Raw genomic sequence first — 22,983 nt, 5'->3', positions numbered from 1 at the left:
TCAAGTTAGAACTATTTCTCCAAACATTATGCATTTTTATCTCGTGCAGCAAGAATTTTCCATTCATATCCTCATTGGGAGGTGCAACGTAAAGTTCGTAATGTAGTGGCATTAAGTTTTCTACAAATACACAGTTTAAAGCCAAGGGTGGAAAAAAACAGGAGATGCTTGAAAATGTTGAAACTCTGTTCCATCTGTTATTTTTTACCCTCCAAAAACAACAATCTGAAAAACTGAAATTATGTCACAGGATCTTCTGGTGATATAACCAGTGGATTGTTCCCAAAGACATTACAGTACATCTCTTGGAACACTATGCATATTAATTAGTCTTACTAAAATACAACCTCCAGAAAATGAGATATGAAAAGAGAGGTGACTAAGAAGTCTTTGGCATTACATACGTTTGTTTGGAATAATCAGTTACCAATGATTTTTAAATTATTTTGATAGTTTGGACATTTCAGATTTCATTTTGGCTCCTTGCAGGAAAAGAACCTAGCTTGTTGATTAAAGGTTTATTTTCGAAAATACATCCTAAGACTATATACCATCAAGTTCATTCTCCCCTTTTTCCACACTGGTCCCTGGCTGTCTCCACTCCATACACACCAGTTCACTCCCAGGCTTTTACCCGAAGAAAATCAATTATTTATCTATCTCTGGGAAACCTGACTGCAGAACAGCAGGTAGAAGACATTACATGTATGAACCACTCCCCTGACCCCAGGACAGCAAAACCAGGTCAGGCTTAACTCTATCAGAATTTTAACACTTCACTGGTATGACAAGCAATGCACTTGGGGTGTGAAGATCTTCACTTTGTCTTTGGTTTGGTGCACATAGACTTGAGTCAGGTATAACCAGAGTAACATTTGAAAGCCAGCTGGCTTTCAGGAGCTTGACCGTTTGCTGAAAAAAAAAAGTGAGAAATAAAAATGACCCAAAAACTTTACAGGTTTGAATTTGACTGCTTTCGCAGGACTCACGATTGGGTCCATGAGAAAATTCTCAGCTGACGCACCAGACCTGTCTTGATTTTCATACACCACTTGCTTACATTCCAAATTTTGTATACAGATTTTGCTGCCAGACCATTAACCTGTTCTACGCATGTGTATTTAAAGCCTAGGAGATAGGAAAACCTTGCTGTTTGACTCAACTCACTGTAAATTATTTCTAATATTTCTGGAAGGATATTTATTACTGCATTAAAGGCATAAGTGTCTATGTCAAGTAACATAATTATCTCTCAACAAAAAAAAGGCAACCAAAAAACATAAGTCCAAGCAGCTCCCATGTAAACACAAACTTACCACTCAAATTGTTATTGATTGTTGTCACCACTCACAGTAAGCAATTATTTTCTTATATGAAGTAGAGATTTCCCATGTTCTAACTTCTGTCCATTGTCTCTTTCTGCTACACGCCTCTAAGAGGAGCATGTCTCCATGTTTTTTAGACCCTCACATTAGGTATTTGTAGACAGCAGTTCCCGGTCCAACCATTTATCTGGTTATTAACCAAAATTCTGGTTAAATCATACCTTCTTCATCACCTCTCTCACCAATGAAATAAGTCTTCCAAACTATGTATTTCAGCCCATGCCCGTGACTGTTTTTTCTTCTCTTTGCACAGGCCTCCCATCTATAAACTAACAAAAATTTCCAGAAGATAAAGCCTTGATGTTGATGCGTTCCTTTTTATATGCCAAAAGGACACTTTCTGGCAGACCAAGACAAGCATGATGATCTAGATGCTTTAGCACATTACAATTTGACATGCTGGACAACAGCTTAATTTAAGAAATAAACAATCCTAATAGGTACCGAGCTAATAAACATAATATTTGCCATTTAATGCTGCAAGATACCTAGAGTAATAAGGAATCTCACAGGACCTACCCAGGTTTGTTTCGTTGTTTGTTTTCCCAACCTTTTTCCTCCATTTACTTCAGATTTCACACTTACTACTATAACTATACATTTCTGCCACAACAGAAGCTTTAGCTGCCACAACAAGCTTTAGCCTCGCATTTTGCAGAGTCCTTGGTATTACCAGCTCTTATTATCATTTCAGATCCCATACTGACTTCTACCACATGAAGGCAGCCAAACTCCAGAGAATCCCTTTGTTCTTCTCAAAGGACAACCAGGAGCATTATCATCATTGCTATTTTTTTTTTTTTTTACCTTTATCCATCTCATGTCACTGCTTCCATAATGATATAACCCGCAGAGTTAAAATCTGCAATACCTTTCACATGAATAGGCAAAAATCAATCACAGGGGAAAAAATACAGTTAATTTCGCATCTATATCAAACAGTACAAGTGTTCCACATAATCTGCAGGGGGACAAGGGCTAAAAAGACACTGAACAGAAGCAAACAACATACCTGATCCTTCATGTAGCAGCTGCAGGAGTTAAAGTGATGTTTGCAGCTACAGTGGCTGGCTGTCCTCATGTTGCCTCAATTCTTCAGACATATTTCTTCCTGTTTCTCATCTTAGTCATCACCATCTGCAGTGTTTTAATTCTCCATTATGCTCAGTAATGTAATTTTTGTACATCTGCTATCATATTCTGGGGTTTAATAAACTGGTCTCCTCCTTGATCCCCTCATCATCTGCTTCTTCATTCCCTGAATTTACCCTAAATCCTGCAATATCAAGCAATTTGTTCCTACAATCCTTCTCAGGTAGGTTTCATTAAGACCTCCAGCTGTGGAACTAATACTATGAGTGTGGAACTAAAAACCTGTAATCTCCACACCTGGAGAACTTGCGCTGGCACTACCGGGAAGCGCTCCAAACTCAAACCATTTAAGGAATTCGCATACAACCATACTTTTGACTTTAAAAAACATCTTTGAAAGTCTCCATGACCATATTTTATCCTCTAGATCTCTGTCAAAAATCACTGTTCGTGCCTGGCTCCTTCACAACACAGTTCTACACATGTCTAAGCACAGACTGTAGAAATGCCTTAATCCAATTTTTAAAATCCAAATTCCTCACTAACAATTTATGCATTTCTTCCTATTAATTAATGGTCAGAGTTACTGGCATGATAAACCAGAAATGCTGCAACAAGAGCTCTACTAAAATGCACTAAGCACAGGCAGCAGCCTAGCTCTTAAAAATCAGGCAGCCAGAATCTTTTTTTTCCCCCTGGAGCTTTCATGTTAGTTAGGCTCAGAGAAAAACTCCGTGTAATACACTTAAAGCCTATGTGCACAAAATGTTAGAAAAGAGGCACACACGAAGAGGAGGATGTGCACACACCAAATTGCTTTAAGCCTGAGTTTTCCCAGGAGATCTCACCAGAGGATGTGCTGCAGCCGCCTTCACTTTCCTTTGCATGGAGCTGAGGAATCTGCCCGAGCAGCTGTGCGAAGGGCATGTCTGTGAGTTCTGAACACTCTCAAGAGCTGCATGTCCTACTGCTGCCACAATATTTGACACCAAGTTTAACAGAGCAAGCATTGCTCATTTTCTGCTTTTAAAAAGTCCCATTTTCTCCCCACACAGAACTGACCACCCGAAACCTCCACAGGGCACCTGTGAGTCCGTCAGAAACTCCCCTGCAGCCACAAAAACCACACTACTGCCAAAAAGGCCAACAAACTGCACCCCAAGCCACTAAACTCAAGCACATCCCTGCTGCCATGTGCACCATAAGGGAGGCCTGCATGGCTGTAGATTCTTCATCCCACAGACCCATTTTTCAAGAACACCCCTTCCCTTCAACTTCTCCCTCCCACTCCACAGCAGATTTATGACCAACAGAGCCAAATGGAAACCAAAGGCCGGCGCTGCAGGAGCTGAGGAGCACTCCGTGCTCACTGCATGCTTTCCAGCACCACACTGACCTCGGGAACAGCCTCCCAAACAAAAAGGGCTCGGGCAACCTGGAAGCGATTCACAGCCAACTAACAAAAGCCCGTCCCCAGCCCTTTTCCAGTCAGAAACCGCCTTTAAAAAGGAATTAAGTGAAGGGGGAGCCGCGCGTGCTGCCGCCCACACCGACCACCCGGGGCTCGAGACACAGCCTCTTCCCGCCACACCGTCCCAGCCAATCAGCGCAAAGATCACCACCACCCCCTCTGTTTTTTTCTTTTAAGCCCGCCTCTCCTTCACCGCCCACCAATCAGAGCGCTCCTCGCGTGAAGCGCGGCAGCTTCTCATTGGACGAAGGGGGAGAAGGGCTCTGCCAATGCGGTGGGTCGGGTGGGCGGGGCCAGTTCGAACGGGCGGCGGTGGGGGAGCGGCGCCATGGTGAAGCCGGTGAGGGGCGGGGATCGCGACAGGGAGCGGGATCCCCGGGGTCACCTCAGCCGGGGGCAGGGCGGGCCCCGGCCCCCAGGTGAGTTCCTCGCTCTTGTCCCGCCGCAGGCCTGCGCGACGCCAGCGGGAGACTTTGACTCCTCGGATGAAGAGGCCGCTGAGGGGGACCCGAGGCCTCTGCCCATCTCCTGGTGAGACGCGCCCTCGGGAAATGACCGGGAGTTGAACATTAAAGGGCGTTTGCTCTGCAAAACGAGAGCTTTTTCCCGGAGAAAACTGTGGTGACCGGTCAGAGCGGGGAGAGGGGCTGTGGCTGAACTGCTGGTGCCCCCGCAAAGGGATTCCCTGGGCTGGAGGTGGGGCCGGGGCCGCTTTTGGAAGCGTTTGCAGGTCACTGTCGGTCACACTTGATAGATTTTTTTTTCTGACAAATCTCGTGGGGATTTGTCAGCACTTTTCTCCACTTGGGCAGGGATATGTGATGAAGTACGTGGCCACATGTGAGATTCCCTTGTCTGGTTTATTCTTAAAAGTGAATTATAGGTAGGTAACTCTTCCCCCCACTAAAGGGGACCTGCAAGAAAGCTGGAGAGGGGCTTTTTTAAGGGCCTGTAGTGACAGAACAAGAGATAATGGCTTAAAACTGAAAGAAGGGAGGTTTAGATTAGATATAAGGAAGAAATTATTTCCCATGTGGGTGGTGAGAGCCTGGCCCAGGCTGGCCAGAGAGGTGGTGGATGAACCATCCCTGGAGACATCCCAGGCCAGGCTGGAGGGGGCTCTGAGCAACCTGAGCTGGTGCAGATGTCCCTGGTCGTGGCAGCGGTGAGACTGGATGGGCTTTGAAGGTCCCTTCCAACCTAAATCATTGTGTGATTCTCATAGTCCCACAGAAAAGCAATGTCTGGCAGTGAGTTTTCTGTATTCAAATAACAAAAATGTTCTGGGTTGGTTTTTGTTGGTTTTTGGGGCTTTTTTAAATTATATTTTTTATTTCCTGGTAGGTTGACTTTGTCTCCTGTCTACTCTTCTAAATTCCTGGGATTATGTTCCCTTCCAGGTAAGAAGCATTCACTGAAATTTGCAGGCATGTTTGAAGCTGAAGAGAGGTAATATCTTGTACCCCAAAATTCTGTGTTCCATTTAGTTGTTGGAGTGACTTGATTTATAATCTACCACTGGAATAATTGTTTCAAAAATACCAAGACAATTGAGAGAATATCTTAACACAAGATAATTTGGCAGAGTTTACTATTACTGGTTTACTATTTATAACAAGCAACAACATAAGTGAAACAAGACTGCTTTGACAATTAATTCCTTTATAAGATACATTTGGCTCAAATTACACTCACTCGCTCTGCTGACAGTTCTGCACTGCTCTCCCTTAGCATCTGGGTTGTACTACCATGACCAAGATATAAAAATAAACATATAAGCTTTCACTGTATTTTTAACTACCAAAACTGCAGCCATGGTGAATCTCCTGTGGTCACAGAAGAGATAGAACTGCTGGTGGTGACATTGTGAACTTTCCGTGTTTCATTCAAAGCAGTTACTTGACTTTCATCAGCCAACTGAGAAGTACAAGCTTGGGACTAACACCACATTGAAGAACTAGAAAAGAAGTGATGAATAATATTTGAATTTAAGGTATCTTGAAGTGGATGATGGCCAGTGCTGGTGAAAATCCCACTACCGCTCGAACACTGGTTAATATATATATGCCAAAAAATAGCTGCATTATGTTTTTAAGCTACCTGAGCTGTTTAATCTTCAGATGCATCCAGTCGTAGCCCTGCTGATACAGCTCTTGATCTGCAGGATTCTGCTGACTTGTTTTCAAAAGGTGTTTCAAGATACACACAATCCTGAGTGTTGTCAGGGTAGACCCGAAGATTCTGTGCCTACGGGGCTGTAAGTAAAGGAGAGGAGACAGAGGGAAGATGCAGCGCAAATATTCTGAGCAGTTACATCTCGAACCGAACAATAGCTGTGAGTATTGCAGTGCAGTATTCTGTAGGGGCTGCAAAAATGCCTTGGTAGTGTGATCTGAGAAAAAAAACAGAAGTGGGGGATACACTGAAGATTGGATAATAAGGATTTTTAATGTAATTTATGCTGACTATTACAGGACGGGGAACTTACTTTCCTACAAGTCAACCAGATAACTCTGAAGTGATCTCTGTCCAGCCCTTTTATTTGTTGGGGTTTTTTGTTTTGTGGGTTTTTTGTTCGTGGTGTTGGTTTTTGGGGATTTTTTTTGAGCTGTACCCTGATTTATAATATCCAAAACTCTTCATCTGGAAAATGCATAGCAGCTTAAACTTGGGCAGGTTTGGTTTTTTTTTAATCCTATTACATTGCAGTATTAAGCAGATAACAGAGTTTAAACTGTCTTCTGCGCTAGTGATCTATTTGCAGAAATAAGAATTGTGTTTCATATGGGGTGTGGTTTTGGCTTTTGCTTTCATTTTGGTGGTGAGTTTGTCTGTGCCCTATACTTCAGCTGTAGCAGCCATTCCATAAATGTCATTTGCCTAGAGTGGTAATTGTCATTCATAATTTGCTTTAGGTTGCAAGTTTAAGGATATTAGAAGAAATCTTCAGAAAGATATAGGTGAGTCTTCTGGCCAGTATATAAAGGCAGTAGATGCAGCAAATATCTTATATCTTAGTACTGTCACCATTATGAGCACTAGATACGACTTTCAAGTGTGCAGTGCTGCTTTCTCTGTGGCTTCTCTACCAAATATTGAATAAGTAGTCAGATAATTTCCAGGCGGGAGCTGTACAGGCTTATCTTTTGCAGTAACCACGAGCTCTGCTAAGTCACGTGCAGGAGAATCCGTCTTTAAAGCAGCTAAGACCGAGATAAATTACAAACTTGTAATCTCCTTTTCCCACAGAAAAGTGAGATTGGGATAGAAAAGGTGAAATAATGCCAAGATTTTGCTCAGTATTCATCTGTAAACACTAGTAGAGGAGAGATTAATACCAACAGCAAAACCCCACCGTGTTTGGACAAGTCGCAGCTGGAGATGGGACAGACCTGTGCTTAAGCTGGCAGCAATTAGCTGAGTGTTGATGTGCTTTTTAATGAGGCTCATCTCGAGATTCCCTCTGAACCCAGAAAAATGCTCTCAGGGGTTACCTGAAGGCAAATGTGGGTAAGACTCAGCAGAAGTAAATGCTGTTCAAAGAAATATTGCTAACTCCTATTGTCTTAACCTCAAAGATTAAACAAGAGAACCGGTACCAAGTAGCTTATCTGTTTATCCGTAAGCTTCATAGGCTTTTGTTTATTTGCAAGTGTCTTAATTTGTTGGCAGAAGAACTAAAGAACTACGGGACCCAGGATATATTTGTGCTTTGTACCAGAGGAGAGCTCTTAAAATACCGAGTACCAAACCTTATAGACACCTACCAACAGCATGGGATCTGCGTGCACCACTATCCTATTCCTGACGGGGACACTCCTGACATTGCCAACTGCTGTAAAATTCTGGAAGAGCTCAAAAACTGGCTGGAAAGTAACCGGAAAACGATCATACAGTAGGTTCTGGTTGTCTCCCTTTCACCCCACATTCCTGTAAAAGATACCAGCTTCTTTCTAGGTGCATGACCAGCTGAAAATGAACCCTGTCGAATGACAGTTGCATTCTTTAGAGTTAGTTCAAGCTGTGAAAAGCTGCCTGTTTCTCCTCGTGCAACTTTTGGAGCTAACTTGTCTTTTGTAAGATCCAAATCTCCCGTTTCCCCTTGTTCTCTCCAGCAAACACTTCACAGCGTGTGTTGAATGGTGCCACACGACTCCTCGCTGCCAGCCTCATTGGATATTGGGTGTACGATATGAGTTGCAAGCTAAAGCAGCTGTTGTTAGAGGATAACACACCCCTGGGCTCTTTATCAAGCAGTCAATGGGTTCCAGCAGTGCAAAATTCACTTGTAATTTGCCTGAGACAGGTTTAAAATAATTTCTTTAGACAGTCATAGCGGAGCTTGGGGTAGAGGGGGGGAAACTTTGCAAGTTCCGTGTTCCCTGAATGATCCTGTTGACAGCTCCCTACACAGACACCCACTGAGTCCTTGGGCTCCCTACTGACACAGAACCCTGCTGCCATCAGCAGCTCACAACTGTCATCAAAGCCTGAATCTGGAGTAGAATTTAAAGAAAACCGAGATTTTCCGTTTTTATGCTCTTTTCTGTCCTCCTGTGCCTTTGGGACTATTACCATAAATGAGGGGGAACTTTAAAATTGCAGTTTCTCTAGAAAGACGCTTAAGGAAGGTGTGAAGAATAAATACGAGATAGCCTTGTGGGTATATTCCAACTCTCTTGTACCACTGCTCCTCTTGATTAAATTAAGGCAAGAATTGTGTGGGTATATTTACGTATCAAGGCGCTCTGGGTGTTGCAGCGTAGTACAGCTCGGTACAACCAAACATTTTTATTCTCTTTTCAGCTGTTACGGCGGCCTCGGACGTTCATGTCTCAGTAAGCAGTTACCTTCCCTTTCTCAATGCCTGACTAACCCACCCCACACACCTGTTTTTGGGAGACAGCACTGTCTAAAGGAGCCAAATTCTGCTCGAAGCTTAACTGGTTACAATGCAAAGTGCCCCTGCAGGTAGCAGGCTAGGTATTATAATATATTTGGGCCCGTTTCTTGAGAAAGGTGTTGTCAAATGGTAGGAACATGAGCTGCCTGTATAAAAACTGTTTGCAGTGAGTGACATAAGTATGTCATGGTATAGCTCTGAGTGTGTAGGTGAGAGGATGGAGGGTCAGGCAGGGTCAGTCTTTCAGTGAGGCTGATAGAAAGTTCTCTCTTATTTTCTCACCATTTACACTGCAAATTTTAGTCTCTTCTGACCGATGGGATTGCACTTTCCCCTCTTCCCTGAACAACTCCTCAAGAAAAGGAGATGAACCTGTTCTTCTGCATCTTTCTTCAGCCCTAAAGCTTGCAGGGGCATTAGTTATTGTGTGTGCCCCAGAAGGTGATATTGCCAAAAAAGAAAATGCAATCAGAAGACACAAAGGGGAACTAACTGGGTGTACTGGGACTCATTCTTCAAAAGCCTAGAATTTGCCTCCTAGATGCTGCTGGAAAGGCAGAGGGGAAACTGGGAGGGTTTTCACCTGTTTCCAAAGCCTGTGGGCTCGGGCAGGAGCAGTGGGCAGATGGGACCAGGGCCAACAAATAGTATTCAGCAAAAGATCCAACAGATCTGTGACCCCCATATGACGAGTTGAGTTTTACTGGAGTGGTTTTCACAGAAGAAGCCTATTACCGCACAAAAACGGTGTATTTACTTCTCCTTTACAGTAGCTGCGTGTCTCCTGCTTTGGCTTTCGGACACACTGGCACCTCAGCAAGCAATAGACAGCCTGAGAAACCTGAGAGGATCTGGGGCAATACAGACCATCAAGGTAATGAGGCTACCACAGGTAAAATACGTGTGGAAACAAGCGCGGAGAGCTCGGACGGTTGTCTCCTTCCTTCCCAAAGGGATCCCACTGTCTTTCTGAGAAGTTCCCCTGCTGCTCTCCAGCTTCGAGCCAACTACCTTGTTCTGTCTCCTCTCAGTTCAGCAGTTGTTCTCCCTGCCTGCTCTTCGCCATCATTAGTAACTAGTTGCTTTCTCCTCCTTATCCCAGTTCATCACTCACTATTGTCGCTTTTTCTGTTGCTCACGTTCTCCTCACAACTTCTACTTGATTTTTCTGCCTTGGTTTTGTTCTGTCTCGCTAACCGGTGTAGCTGTGTTCATGTTGCGTAGCCGTGTTCACGTTGCATAGCCATCACATCCATACACTGGCAGCCTTCATTTAAGAAGCATCCCTGGCACTAGTGTTAAAACCTACATGGAGGGAGGCCTAAGTTGCTGAACATAATTTTTTTTTCTTATTTTGGTGGGATTTTTAGCTACTCTGTGTACATATTTCTGTTGTCATGAGTCTTAAACGTTACACTCTTAAAACAGTTCTATGTACAGGAAAGAGGAGCTGACATTTAAAAATTTAACAAGATAATAATTTCTGAGGGGAAAGTGCTGCCCAAAGACTGTTTCTCTGTTAGCTCTAAGCTTCTCTGGAAGGCAAATCTTGGTTAAACTACTTGTTGAGAATCAGTTTTCAACAAACCAAAGGGGCAGGTGGGGAGCAGCTTGCATCTCTGGTTGAAGAAACGGGGAATGACTGAAAAAATGTTCTAACGAGAAGCCCTCAGAGCCGCTCAGGGTGGATGATCTGTCCTTTAGCCCCTGCTGACCGACATTTTTATCTCATTTTGAACACTTGCATCTTAATACTCCATATGATGTACAAGTTGACCTAAGAACTCTTAGTGCAAACTGTTGTACATCATCACAATAACTCAAGGCTCTATTCTGCACCATGGACTCCTTACGGAGAGAGTAATGGTGATCCAAATAAAGCAGCTTGGAATTCTGACATGAAACTTCCACCTATGAGGACCGTGGTTTGCGTTAGCTTGAGCTCACATGTGCCCTTTATGAGGAGCCACATGATCCAAGCTCGGATCCATGGTGAGAAATTCCAGGGGCTTTGGAATAAGCACAAGAACAAATAAACGGATTAGAGGGTGCAGTTTTAATTCTGGGCTATCGAACAGCTTTTTAAGATGGGTAATGCCTTTTCCCGAAGTACAGAGCGCTCATTACAAATCCAATTGTGCTTTTGCAGCAATACAATTACCTCCATGACTTTCGAGAGAACCTGGCTGCACATCTGGCAACAAAGGACACGGTATTAAGATCAGTATCGCGCTAACTAATACTGGCATGGTGCATCTTTGTGTCTACCTGGCTGATGGACACCTGGACAAAACATCTCTCTCCCAACCCTTGCAGTTTCCCATCGCTCCTGCCCGTGCCACGCAGCCGCTCGCTTTAACATCTGTGTGTAAAATGTTGGGGGTGGGGAAGGAAATCTTACAGGACACACAGCATCTTCCTTAATTTAATACTCACCACCTTAAAAATACGTGGAAGTGTATTGGTGTTCATTACTGCTCTGCCAGTGGCCTGCACGCCTAACAAGCTCGTTTTCCACAGAATAATTACTCTTACACAATGTTAACCTCACGTTTAACACCACAGATATGCGTGTGCTGCCGTTTAGCTGATGTTTTAACGTTGACATCCTACGCGCTGCTTCAGTGAACTTACCAAGTGGAGGGGAGGCTGGGCTGTCAAAGCAGCGACCAGATTTCATTTTTACTTCATCTCTGTTCCATGTAGCATGAGAATTGGGATGAGCGCTTGGACATGAAGGCAAAATATGGGAGGAAAGCGAATAGTCTGTAAGTCCTCACAGCTAAGTGCGGACTTCAGCACCAACAGGCTGGCTTCTGCTCCGTGTGCAGGGGAACAACAAGGGGGAAGAGGTGAAAGAGAACTCCTTATCCACCGCCTTCGTAAGAGCCACGCTGGGAAAATGTAGCGAGGTAAAAATTACATCGAAAAAAAACTCTGCTCTAGTTCTAACTGGAGGAAAATCAAGCGTGAAAATTTTCACACTGGAGCGCTCGCGCCTTATGAACTAGTAAGAGCTTTCTGAAATGTCATGGTTCTGCTTAGTGTGTTCAGTGATATTTAGGAATGAGATCCCCTCGTTCCAACAGGAGGAGGTTTTATACTGTGCTAAACCAAGCAGGCAGGTTTTCTATGAATGTGGTAGGACGAGACACTCTGCCGTAGCTGCGTGGGTGAGTCTGGCACAGCCCTTCTGTGGACTCACACCAGAGAAAGTAAATAAACAACCCACTGTGGGCTGGAGAGAATCTCACAGCAACATCTCTTTAACAGTTCACGTCCCTCCTGTTTATATCCACTCACGAAGACCAGAGAAGATGATCAGACTCCTGAAGAAAACGTTTAAACTAGTTCTGTACTATTTGGAGGAAGCGATGATCGTCCGCTCCAGTGCCCAGGGGTCCTGGGACCCCCTGTGAGGTCAGTTTTGGCTCTGGGGAGACAGCCTGTGTCACCCACACTCTGCCTTTTGTTGTGAGACAAACCAACGGAGTCAGAGGAACTGTTGCCTGTGGGCTGAAGTTGCTGTCAGCTGTATTGGTGTCCTGTCCTCCTGCCTTGTCACCATCTGTTTCCTTGTAGTTAATGCTGTCACTCCTTCTAGGTGACACTTTTTTTCCCTAGTGCTTCAAGAAACCAGCTGGTTACGTGTCCAGCACTGAGATGGGGCGGTGTCCTGTCACTCTGAAGGCAGACAACAGGAACTCTTCCACTTTCCACAGCACAGAGTCACTTACAGAGAACATTTCACTCAAAACTTGTATTGTTCTGTCCCTGACACTATTCTCCGACACAAATCAGAAAAACAAAAGCACTGTCTATCTGTCTGTCCCTTCCCCCTTGCAACTGGAGGTATTCAGGTATTAAATATATGTCAGATGGCTGGAAACTTTCTGACAGGGAGAGAGAAATGTTCCTTATTTTCTCCATAACCTTTTGCCTCCTGGCACTCCCAAAATCAATTAATACCACAGCCACATTTTGAATGTGAAATGACTGGTACTCCAGCAAGGCATCACGGGTGCTTCTCCACGTGCTCTCACAAGGATAAAGCCAGGGTGCGAGGCGCGCGTCGCTGGGTGCGGAGGACAAGGTTCACTTCGCAGCTGGGTGGGTGCTGGCAGACATTAGCCTTTTTTTTAAACAAAAATGCTGAAACTGGTTCCTAAGCAGCATTCTCTGAAGGACTCTGCTGGGTAGTCCTCACACTTGACACACTCTGTTCTTACAGGAATTTTTAACTTGCCCTTCTGACCTTTCTCTGTGATGTTTTGACAGTTTAAAGACCTTTGAAATACGATTAAATTCTTGAGTTCTGATGTATTTAACCAGGACAGAACGCAAACAAGCATTTTGTTCTGGGGTCAGTGGTGAATTCAGCTCACCAGAACTGCACTGGGAAGCTGCTGGGCTGCTTTCACCTCTGAATTCCCCTGCTCAGGAACACTCAGATGCATTTTTATGTCGATGTGTAAAGCTGATCCTTGACAGGACAGTGCAAGTGTTGCAAACATTTTGCTAAATATTCCTGGCTAAAGCTGCTCCACAGCTGGAGGGAGTTTTCAGAAGAGGTGGTTTCCCAAAAATTTTTTTTTTCAGTTGAACTCAGGAAATCCTGCATTTATTCTGGTGTGTAACTTGGTTTAAATCAGCCCAAGTACCAAAGGAGTGAGAGGACTCAAAGGCCAAGGGGCTATGCACCAGTAAGACTCATTTCTGAAACAGATTAATAAATATACAAACATACGAAAGGGTGAATTAAATTTGCTTACGCAGGCTGAAGTTATAATCTCACTGCAGTGTCTGAAGGCCCTAAGCAGCAGGAAAATAAACATGATCCAACAGGAACAATATTCCCAAGTTTCCAAAAAGCTTTTCGAAACTTCTTTAGCTAAAAGCTCAAAATGATGATTGTGCAAGGAAGAAAATCCTCTTGTCAAACTAACAGCGGATCGACAGGGATTGCAGAACGGGAGTGATGAGTTTTTCGTGAGTCGGGGCTCCTGGCGGAGCTGCGGATGTGAGGAGGTTGGAACCCACGGCTTTGCACAGAAAACAAGGGCTGGGAGGTAACACCCGCAACTGCTGCAAAAGATCTGGGACTGTCAGGACAAAAAAAAAGACAAAAAAAAAGAATGCTTGAGCCAAAAGGGCATGAGAAATTAAATGTCAATAAATGCAAAAAAGAAACACATGAGAAAAACTATTCTATGTACGTAGTAATAAGCTGGTGAGTATTTATTATTACTCAGTAAGCAGAATTTGAAGTTATCGGAGCCTGAATTCTCACACCCCCAGTACATTATAAAAAGAAGCGAGGAATTCAGAAAAAGAGAGCAGGAAACTGCTGCTCTAAAGCCCCTGGGCACCCAAATCTCATCTGATGACAACAGTTCTGGTCTCCTCCCGCTCAGAAAAGGGAAATTTGCAGCAGAGAAAGGGTAATGACAAAGCTACAGAAGATGTTCCACTCAAAAAGAGATTAAATAGACTTGGACAAATGACATGATGGTCTATTCAAATCACCCCCAGCATAAATAAGGTGAAAAGGGGGAAATTTTCAGTATCTTAAAAAAAATAAGAGCTTAGAAGCACCAAATGAAGTCAGCAGAACTTTTCAACGAATTTTTTGGTTTGGGTTTTTTTACACATGGCAGAACTCACTGTCTCAGCACATCGTCCACCCTGGGTTATAAAAGTGCTCAAAAAGCAACTGAATTAATGGAAGAAAAATCTATTCAAGGGCTGTTCAAGATGCCAAACCTCCTGCTCAGGACACCTGTAACGTGGATTTCCAAACATCCTCCCACTATCCCAGCAGAGATGTTTGATACCTGCCCAGTGTCATCGTCTTGTTCCTCATTGTTGCCTCTGCCCACCCCAGTATCGCAATATTTGGGTTTCTGGTCGAACCCAGCGCAGCCGTTCACAACATTTTAACACCCAAGAGACCCAAAGTGAACAAAAAAACCCAGTTTATACAAAAGTGTTTTACTAGAACTGGGAAACTATTATTCTCCAGCACCAGTAAACAAACAAACAAAAATCATAATTATTACTCCTAAATTAAGCAGCTGTTGCAGTCACAATTTACAAAGCGGTATTATCAGTTTAGCTGAAACATCTTCCCCCTGCCCCATCTACGGTTTATCTGCAGACCCATAAAAAACCCCAAACCCAGGAAATCAGAGCTTCCCTTTGCCAGACATTATATGATTCAGTGCTCTATTTTTAAAAGGTAACACAATTATCCATCATAAAACAAACAGCTGAATACAGCAGGTATCTGTTCAACTTACAAACAAAACAAGGCACCAGGTAAAAAGTGTTTCTGAATTTGAGATTTTTTTTTTATTATTATTTTTTATTGCACTAAGGAACAGCAGGGCAGTTTCACAAGCTCACTTTCTGCTTTGAAAAGTTCTGTCGTTATTACTCAAACTCAGGAGTATTTTCATCATTGGACTTTACCATTGTTGTAGGTTTGTCCATTTGTTAATAAGACAGCACAGACATTAAAAAAAAAATCATTTCAATTCATTCCTTCGTGGACAATTCAACTTCTACCACAATGACACGCGCTTGAGATTAAAGCAAGGTTAATGTTTGGAGAAAATACAGAAAACTCTGAACTATGCATATACAGGAAAGATTAACCATAAAAAAAAATAAAACAAAATAGAAGTATTTTTGCAATTGTGTCCGTGAATTCACCTCTTTAAGACCAACGTCGCTTCCAGGTAAATCCCCCAGCACCTCCGCTCCTCCCCACGCGCTCAGCAGCTATGGCTGATTTACAGAGCGGGATACGCGAGTCCAAACGAGCTGCTACAAAGCCCGGCCTAAAGAAACTCCCTAGTGTACTAAGGCTGGTAGTAACAAATACCTACTTGAAGGTTACGGCTGTTCCTTATGGAGTGCAAAGTCAAAACTTCTCGAAACCTGGTAATCTTTATATTAATTGACATGTACTTCTTTAATTTCAGTGTCCCAGTAAAATGTAAGAAAAGAGTCTTTCCACAAGTATAAAATGTGGAAATATTTTAAAAATTAGGGAGTCGTCGTTTTCTAACGCAAATGTGATCATCAGATTCCGTATTTAATCTTGGTAAGAGGTTCTCGTTGTAAAGAATCCATGGTTTGTGGCTTTTGCATGCACTTAACTGGAACAAAGCTTGTCGAACGTCTTCTTAAGAGCTCACCAGAACATAAATCATGCTGGAAAACCAAAGAAAAATATGAAGATGCACCATTTATACATTTAATTATACAGTCATGAGTTTTAAGGAACAAATCTGTGTGAGGTAGATGGGTTGTGACTGAAATTTTACACAAAACACGTCAGAAGGGCTTTTTTATAAAAAGTACGACGCAAACTGATGCACCAACCAGTTGGCACTAGACCAAGGCAGACTCTTGTACCTTTGACTTCAACAAAAAGCACATTTCCTTACTCTAAAAACATCATTGTTGCAGCTTCTTAATGAAAATACTGCGGGGGGTTTGTTATATTATGCTTAAAAGAAGAAAAGCTTGAAGCTTTCAAGTCTCCAGTCATGGTAAACAGATTCAAAATAGTAATTCCGACCAAATTAAGAGTTGTGTTTTAAACCAGAATAAATGGTGATTGTGGATTCTCTTTCCGAAAAGTTTGCGCTATATTTAATCTTATCTATGAAATTTCTCTTGTACGCTGAGCCCAATTTAAAAAAAAAAAAAAAAAAAAAAATCAGACTGAAGATGAGATGAGAGACAGAGGAAATAAAAACTTACCCATATAGGTAGTAAAAAAATGATAGAAGGTAGAACGCTAATTTGCACCATCCTTCTTTCTGGCAATAGGCTAAAATATCTGCATTCATGATGGTTGTGGGATCGTACAGCCCAGGGCCGCTCATCACGGGTCTGCTCATGTACCTGGAAGCAACGCACGGTTAGTTTTGTGAGGCCGGCAATGGGAAACATCGGGTCCTGTCCCCCCCCACAACACCAGAACCAAGACACGGAGCCGCCCCCTTCCAGAAAATTCCACCAGCTCCGTGCAGGAGACGGTGAATTGCGGGAGCAACGGGAAGCACAGCACAGAAAAATAACAAAAAGAACAGAGAAAGCAAAGTGATGGGGCTCGTTTTATAGCCACGACGTCAACTTTCTTGATGTCGTCTCAAAAAGCATCTTTATTTGCCCCCAAAGACACCGAACACTTAACAGGAAGCGCTGCAACAAGAGAATGAGTAACAATTAATGTAACGAGACACCAGGCTCGTCAATATTACCTCCAAATATGATAAGCCAACAAAGGCATATTGAGACCCAGCGTAAGCCACTCTGCTGCACAGAGAAACATGACACAGAAGAAGGCGTGGATGAGGTACTCGGGAAGGACAAGCTGGAAAAGAAAAATAGGAGTTAGACATCTTGATTATCCAAAGCAAAATGTATGGTTTAATCTATTTTGGAGGTAAGCTATTGTTTAAAAATTATTATTATTAAAACACAACACTACCAAGATTACAGGAAGTGAAAACAGCAACCAGCGGTGTGTGCCTTGCTGTTTTCACGTGGTATTCATGAACCAAGAAGAAAAGAGTAAACAATTAAATGCTCAGATCAATAGTTTTTCATTGCTTCTATTAAATTAAGTGCACTGTTAACAGATTCCACGCTTTAGGTATGACCTTCATAGCAGATCAGCAAGATATTTCTGCTCATGCAACAGAGAAATATCAGTAGGAAACATGCTCCAGATAATGGCTTATAGGCAAAAAGATGTTTCATGTTTTCCTGGTTTACAGTTTTGGTTTGGCATTCGCAAATCCGTCATTTTTCCAATTCAAAGGATTTGCCGGATCCTTTCTCAAGCCCGCTCGGCGGTGACGCCGCTTGGCACGTGCGGTTTCGGGGGTTCCGGCCACCCCCGTTTCCCGTCCCCCCCGCATGCGTTACAGCCTCATGCTGCCCAGCACAGGCCCGCCAAGCCGATTGTCGGTGTACTACGAAATCACAGAAAGCATGAAATGCCAGGTAATATTAGTGTTATTAATAGGAGAAATATGGAGAGATACACAGATTAAACGCATGCAGAGAGCCAGCAAAATCTCACACCTGCCGCAAGAGGAAAATGTTCTGAAACGAGTCACCCCCCCCAGTGACATCGTTTACTCCTTTATCACATAATTCGGGAAGAAGAAAACCCATAAGCTTTTTGCTTCTCAACTCAGGACCACTAAAACTTCTCCTCTTGAAAACAGCTCAATTTCTGCCTAAAGATTTAAACTGTGTGCGCACACACATACAAACACTGCTTCTCTTTTTTGTGTGATTAACGTTGCATAGGATGACTACACTGAAATCTCAGTGTTTTCTCATTTCTTTCATTCTCTCCAAGCAGACGCTTCTTTTAAATCCCAAGAAGATCTTTCTAGAAATCTAAAAACTACCAACAAACAGACATTCTCACCACCTACTTCACTGCAACATTCTGCTTCTAGAAATGAAGAATATCAAAGCAAACTTGCATCAACATCAACAAAAATAACCTGTCATACATGAAATGTTTCGAGTAAATATTTTTCTCCAGATCCTTCTTTATATACTTACCATTTACAAACTGGCAATTATTTCTAGTGGAACAACAGCCCTATCCAAAACACCAAGCATTTGGCAGCCTGCTGAGACACATTCACCAGGTCTGAAAATCTGCAGTTTATTGAACTACACATCTCCAAACACGTTTTCTTTTATCTTGTTTATCACACCCTACTCCCACACCAGAATACCTGTCTCTTTCAAATCTACCACATCTTATCCTGCCTGGCTCTCCCAGAGAAAAATTAATTACAGCATGTTCTACTGTGATATTTATCAGAGAAGCAAGGAGGAAAGAAATCGCATTGCCAAGAAGAGATACAACTATAATAGGAGCAGGGAAGACATCAAGAGGGTACTAAGCAGTTACTATTTTGGGCTAATCTGCCTACTCAGGTGTCTCAATTCCTACCAGAGTTTTTCATTCTTTGTACAGGAAAAAACACTTCAGAGTGTTTGTCCAGAGTCATCTACCAGATCCCCTCAAGAGCGTGGATCTTAACTTCACCTTTAGTGGCTACTCTACTTTCACAATGACAGCAAATATTATGAATTGAAGATGTTCAGTCACTTATCAATAAACACTGCATGCACGTGGGTTAACAGGTTAATATTTGCATTAAACATGCACATTGTGATACTTCCCAGGTTGCGATAAGATCATAATGCATAAATGTAATGAGAATTTCCCTTCCCCGTACTGCAGCAGAAATGACCGTAGAACAGACCAAGCAAGGGAAACTGTTAGATGCAAACCTCTGAGATCCAGCCTCTGCCTCTCCCCACCTCTTCTCTTGCTGTAAAACTCGCTGTCAAGTTATGTGACGTATGTCTAACATACATTTCCCTCCCCAGCTGCTGTCAATTCATTTTTCATTTGCAACATTTACTTAATTCTTCAAAAAGTTACAGTCCAGGCCGCGCTGCTGTGCTGCCCCTGCGTCCTACATCAGCCTGGGCACACCAAGCCAAAGTAAAACCCATGAGAATAGCACAAAAAACCTGCTGTATCGAACTATATGCTTTTTAACAAGCATCCCTTTTACTATCGGTGTGTTGCAGGTGTAAGCAAATAGTTTTTCTCAAATTATTTTCATAAACCAAGTAGCGTCAGAGTCGCATCCATGAGCAGCCACCAAGAAACACCCCTGATGCTGGAACATAAAGCAAAGAAGTGAAGATAACACCTGTCACATTATACCCACCTAAATCCTCAAACGAGATCAGAATTTACTCAGTCAATGCTTAAAAATCAACTGGTCTCCTATAATCTCAGACTTAAATAAATCTCGCTTGAAAAGTTCTATTTATTTCTCTCCGAACTCACTTCAGCTAATGAAAAGGACGTGTAACAGGCATGTAACAGTTTTCCCCGCTTCACTGGGTGCGCAAGCAAAATTGTTTTGTGCAAAATATGGAAAATCCATGAAGTTGTTGTTATATCAACCCCAACAAACAGATAACGAGCAGATGAACAGGCACACTAAACAAAACAGCTTAATAGTATTACAAATGTTCCTAACAAAATGAAAGTGGCATTAAAAACATGAAACTGAAAAGCAGTACACACCTTCAATGCAATTTTGACTCTTTTAATCTTTTTGACCTTTTCAACTGTCTTTGTGCCGAAAACGTAGAAAGCAGATTGAAAGAATGTTAGTATGACAGCTGACGAGATCACCGGCAGATTAATAACAGTCAGAATATTCAATTTGAAAGTAAAGAATCAGACATTTTCCCTAGAACTTCTGCGAAACAACTAGGTTTTGTCCACCCAGATGCAATTCTGTCGCCTATTTTATCAAGATGACATCAAAACTAACGACTTTACATGTATTTCTTTTAAAAAGTGTTTAGCATGCAACTTACAGGATTGAGTGTATTACATTGGTCTATTGGATTCTTGTAATCAGTCTTCAGTTCATCAAATGCTATGATCTAGAAAAAAAAAAAGAAAAGGAAACAGTTCGATTCTTCAATCCAGGAGCAACAATGTATTTTATCCATGAACAATAACATTTTGGTACAGAGCCAAAAGTCCAACTGCTGCCACCACATTCAGGAACATAATTTCTCCCGAGGAAGTCCTAAGGTCATAAACCCACAGGTGAGACACATCTCAAACGGGTTATAAAACAAGAAAGAGAAGATACTTCAGGCATTCACATCTCTGCCCACACTCTCTATTTTCCCACCAACAACGGGTTTCCCAGATCAGGTTCAGCAGTTTTAACCCCACTCGCCAAACTTCACGAGTGACTCTTGGCTGCCGGCAGGAACTTGGCACAGGGATCACTAATGAAGGAAAAAGCAATAGCAAACTTAAAAGCAGCCCAAAGTTTTGTCTCGTTACCCTCAAAGTGAATGCTGACCCCGTATGTATGTCCAAGAGGTGCATCTATTAAAAAATCTATATATACTCCACCTTTTCATGCCATAAAAATCAAACACACAACATGAAATACAACAAAAGCTGCATCTACCAAACAAGTGTCATACCAAACATTAAAAATCTTAGAATCATAGAATCATTTCAGTTGGAAGAGACCCTCAGGATCATCGAGTCCAACCATAACCCAACTCTAGCACTAAATCATGTCCCTGAGAACCTCATCTAAACCCCTTTTAAACCCCTCCAGGGATGGTGACTCCACCACTGCCCTGGGCGGCCTGTTCCAATGCTCAACAACCCTTTCTGGGAAGAAATTGTTCCTAATATCCAACCTAAACCTCCTCTGGCACAACTTGGGGCCATTTCTTCCCATCCTATCACTTGCTACTTGTCTTAAGACCAACTTATTATCAGTATAAGATTCATTTATATTCAGTGTAAACCCAAATATGTTTACAGGACAGGGCTTATATTACAACAGAACAGTTTTTGCTAAGGATAACTACAAAGCTTGAAATGGTGCCAAGAACATCCTCCTCCTCACGTCCTTTCCTACCGCAGCTTCTCCCAGCTCAGCCACGGTAGGTTCTGGCTCTCCCTGTGTCGGGTTCAAGATAGAAAACCCTCAAGAAGCAATAATAAAGAAAATATCAAAAACTAAGTCTTAATATAAAGCATGAAAAGAGTGCAACACATAAGTCATTATTTCTACTAAATAAGGAGTCAAACTGACTTCATAATAAAGCATTCCAAACAACTATTCAAAAAAAGGAACTGATTAAAAATACTGTTTAATGAAATGGATGTATCTTATATCAGCACTTGAAAATCCATTTTATCCACAGACAAGCACTGCCACATTTCCACCTCTTCAACACAATGGTGAAGCCGGGGACCAGCTGTGGTACCTCAGCTCCCCCCCAGCTCCGTGAGCCCCGGGGGTGCCCGGGGACGTGACCTGGCACTTCAGCAGCCTGAGCTGTTTGGGAGATCACAGAATCACAGAATAGTTTGGGTTGGAAGGGACCTTAAAGCTCCCCCAGTGCCCCCCCTGCCATGAGCAGGGACATCTGCACCAGCTCAGGTTGCTCAGAGCCCCGTCCAGCCTGGTCTATAGAATCACAGAATCATTTTGGTTGGAAAAGACCCTCGAGATCATCAAGTCCAACCATTAACCCACCCCTGGCACTGCCCCATGTCCCTGAGAACCTCATCTCTGTCCAGCCCCTCCAGGGATGGTGACTCCAGCACTGCCCTGGGCAGCCTGTTCCAATGCCCGACAGCCCTTTGGGGAAGAAATTTTTCCCCACATCCAACCTCAACCTCCCCTGGTGCAACCTGAGCCCTGGGATGTCTCCAGGGATGGGGCATCCACAGCCTGGGCAGCCTGTTCCAGGCTTCCCCATCCCCATGGGGAAGAATTTCTTCTTTATTTCCAATCTAAATCTCTCCTTTTTTAGTTCCAAGCCGTTACCGCTTGTTCTATCACTACAGGCCTTTGTAAAAGTCCCTCTCCAGCCGCTGGACACCCCGCCAGCCCCCAGGCAGCGAGGTCTGCAGGGACCTCCGGCCTTCACAAACAGAACCCTTTGGGGGTTTCTCACGGACGGACGGACGGACGGACAGACGGCCGGCGGGCCCGGGGAGCAGCGGCCCCTCGGGCAAGGGCCGCACCGGCGGGACCGGCCCCGCCCCGGCGGCCGCTCCCTCAGCCCGGGCCGCGGGACACCCGCTAAGGGCCGCCCGCCCCCGCGCCGTTCCCGCACTCACATGCCAGATGGCGAAGAAGATGAGGGCGGCCGTGAGCAGCAGCGCCAACATGTAGCAGAAGGCGGCGAACGTGAAGGCCATGGCGGCGGGGCCGGGCGGCGCGGGGGCTGCCGGGAGCGATCATTCACCGCCGGGCCGGGGCCGCCGCCGCGCATGCGCCACCCCGCCCGCAGCGCCCCCTGCCGGGGCCCGCCGGCTGCGGCGCCACCGCGCGGGCGCCATTTCCTGCGAGGGGGCTGTTGGGGGCGGGGTCGGTGCTCGTGAGTCACAGCGCGGCGGGGGCTGAGGGGCCTCTGGAGATCCCCCGGTCCAACCCCCCCGCTCACGCAGGGTCACCGGAGCAGATCACACAGGTCGGGCCAGGCGGGTTTGAATGTCTCAG

The 22,983-nt window shown here is 43.8% G+C and overlaps 2 protein-coding genes across 5 annotated transcripts; one reads left to right on the top strand and one right to left on the bottom strand.

Moving 5' to 3' along the window:
• Positions 1–4,264: 4,264 nt before the first annotated feature.
• CDKN3 (cyclin dependent kinase inhibitor 3) lies at positions 4,265–15,504 on the top strand. 4 transcript variants are annotated; one of them, XR_010606320.1, is made up of 9 exons: positions 4,265–4,288; positions 4,397–4,479; positions 5,293–5,348; positions 7,621–7,843; positions 8,755–8,786; positions 9,622–9,725; positions 11,001–11,063; positions 11,558–11,763; positions 12,125–15,504. XR_010606320.1 is itself a non-coding variant. In XM_065636303.1 (8 exons), the coding sequence occupies exons 1-8, from the start codon at positions 4,277–4,279 to the stop codon at positions 11,621–11,623; spliced, it is 639 nt and encodes a 212-aa protein (XP_065492375.1). In that variant the 5' UTR covers positions 4,265–4,276; the 3' UTR covers positions 11,624–15,504. The 4 variants fall into 4 exon arrangements, 3 of the variants coding, with proteins under 3 accessions (XP_065492375.1, XP_065492376.1, XP_065492377.1); XM_065636303.1 differs by having other exon boundaries at positions 11,558–15,504; XM_065636304.1 differs by lacking the exons at positions 4,265–4,288; positions 4,397–4,479; positions 5,293–5,348 and adding exons at positions 6,093–6,283; positions 6,864–6,908 and having other exon boundaries at positions 11,558–15,504.
• Positions 15,178–22,721, bottom strand: CNIH1 (cornichon family member 1). Its single transcript, XM_065636306.1, has 5 exons — positions 22,602–22,721; positions 20,309–20,377; positions 17,128–17,240; positions 16,625–16,768; positions 15,178–16,069 (listed from the first exon to the last, which is right to left on the bottom strand). The coding sequence occupies exons 1-5, from the start codon at positions 22,680–22,682 to the stop codon at positions 16,042–16,044; spliced, it is 435 nt and encodes a 144-aa protein (XP_065492378.1). The 5' UTR covers positions 22,683–22,721; the 3' UTR covers positions 15,178–16,041.
• Between the last annotated feature and the right edge of the window lie 262 nt (positions 22,722–22,983).

This window comes from Caloenas nicobarica, chromosome 5 (genome assembly GCF_036013445.1).
Source record: "Caloenas nicobarica isolate bCalNic1 chromosome 5, bCalNic1.hap1, whole genome shotgun sequence".
In the NCBI taxonomy this organism is placed as follows: Eukaryota; Metazoa; Chordata; class Aves; order Columbiformes; family Columbidae; genus Caloenas; species Caloenas nicobarica.
The sequence above is the reverse complement of the archived record's forward strand: the minus strand, read 5'-3'. Positions and strand labels throughout refer to the sequence as shown.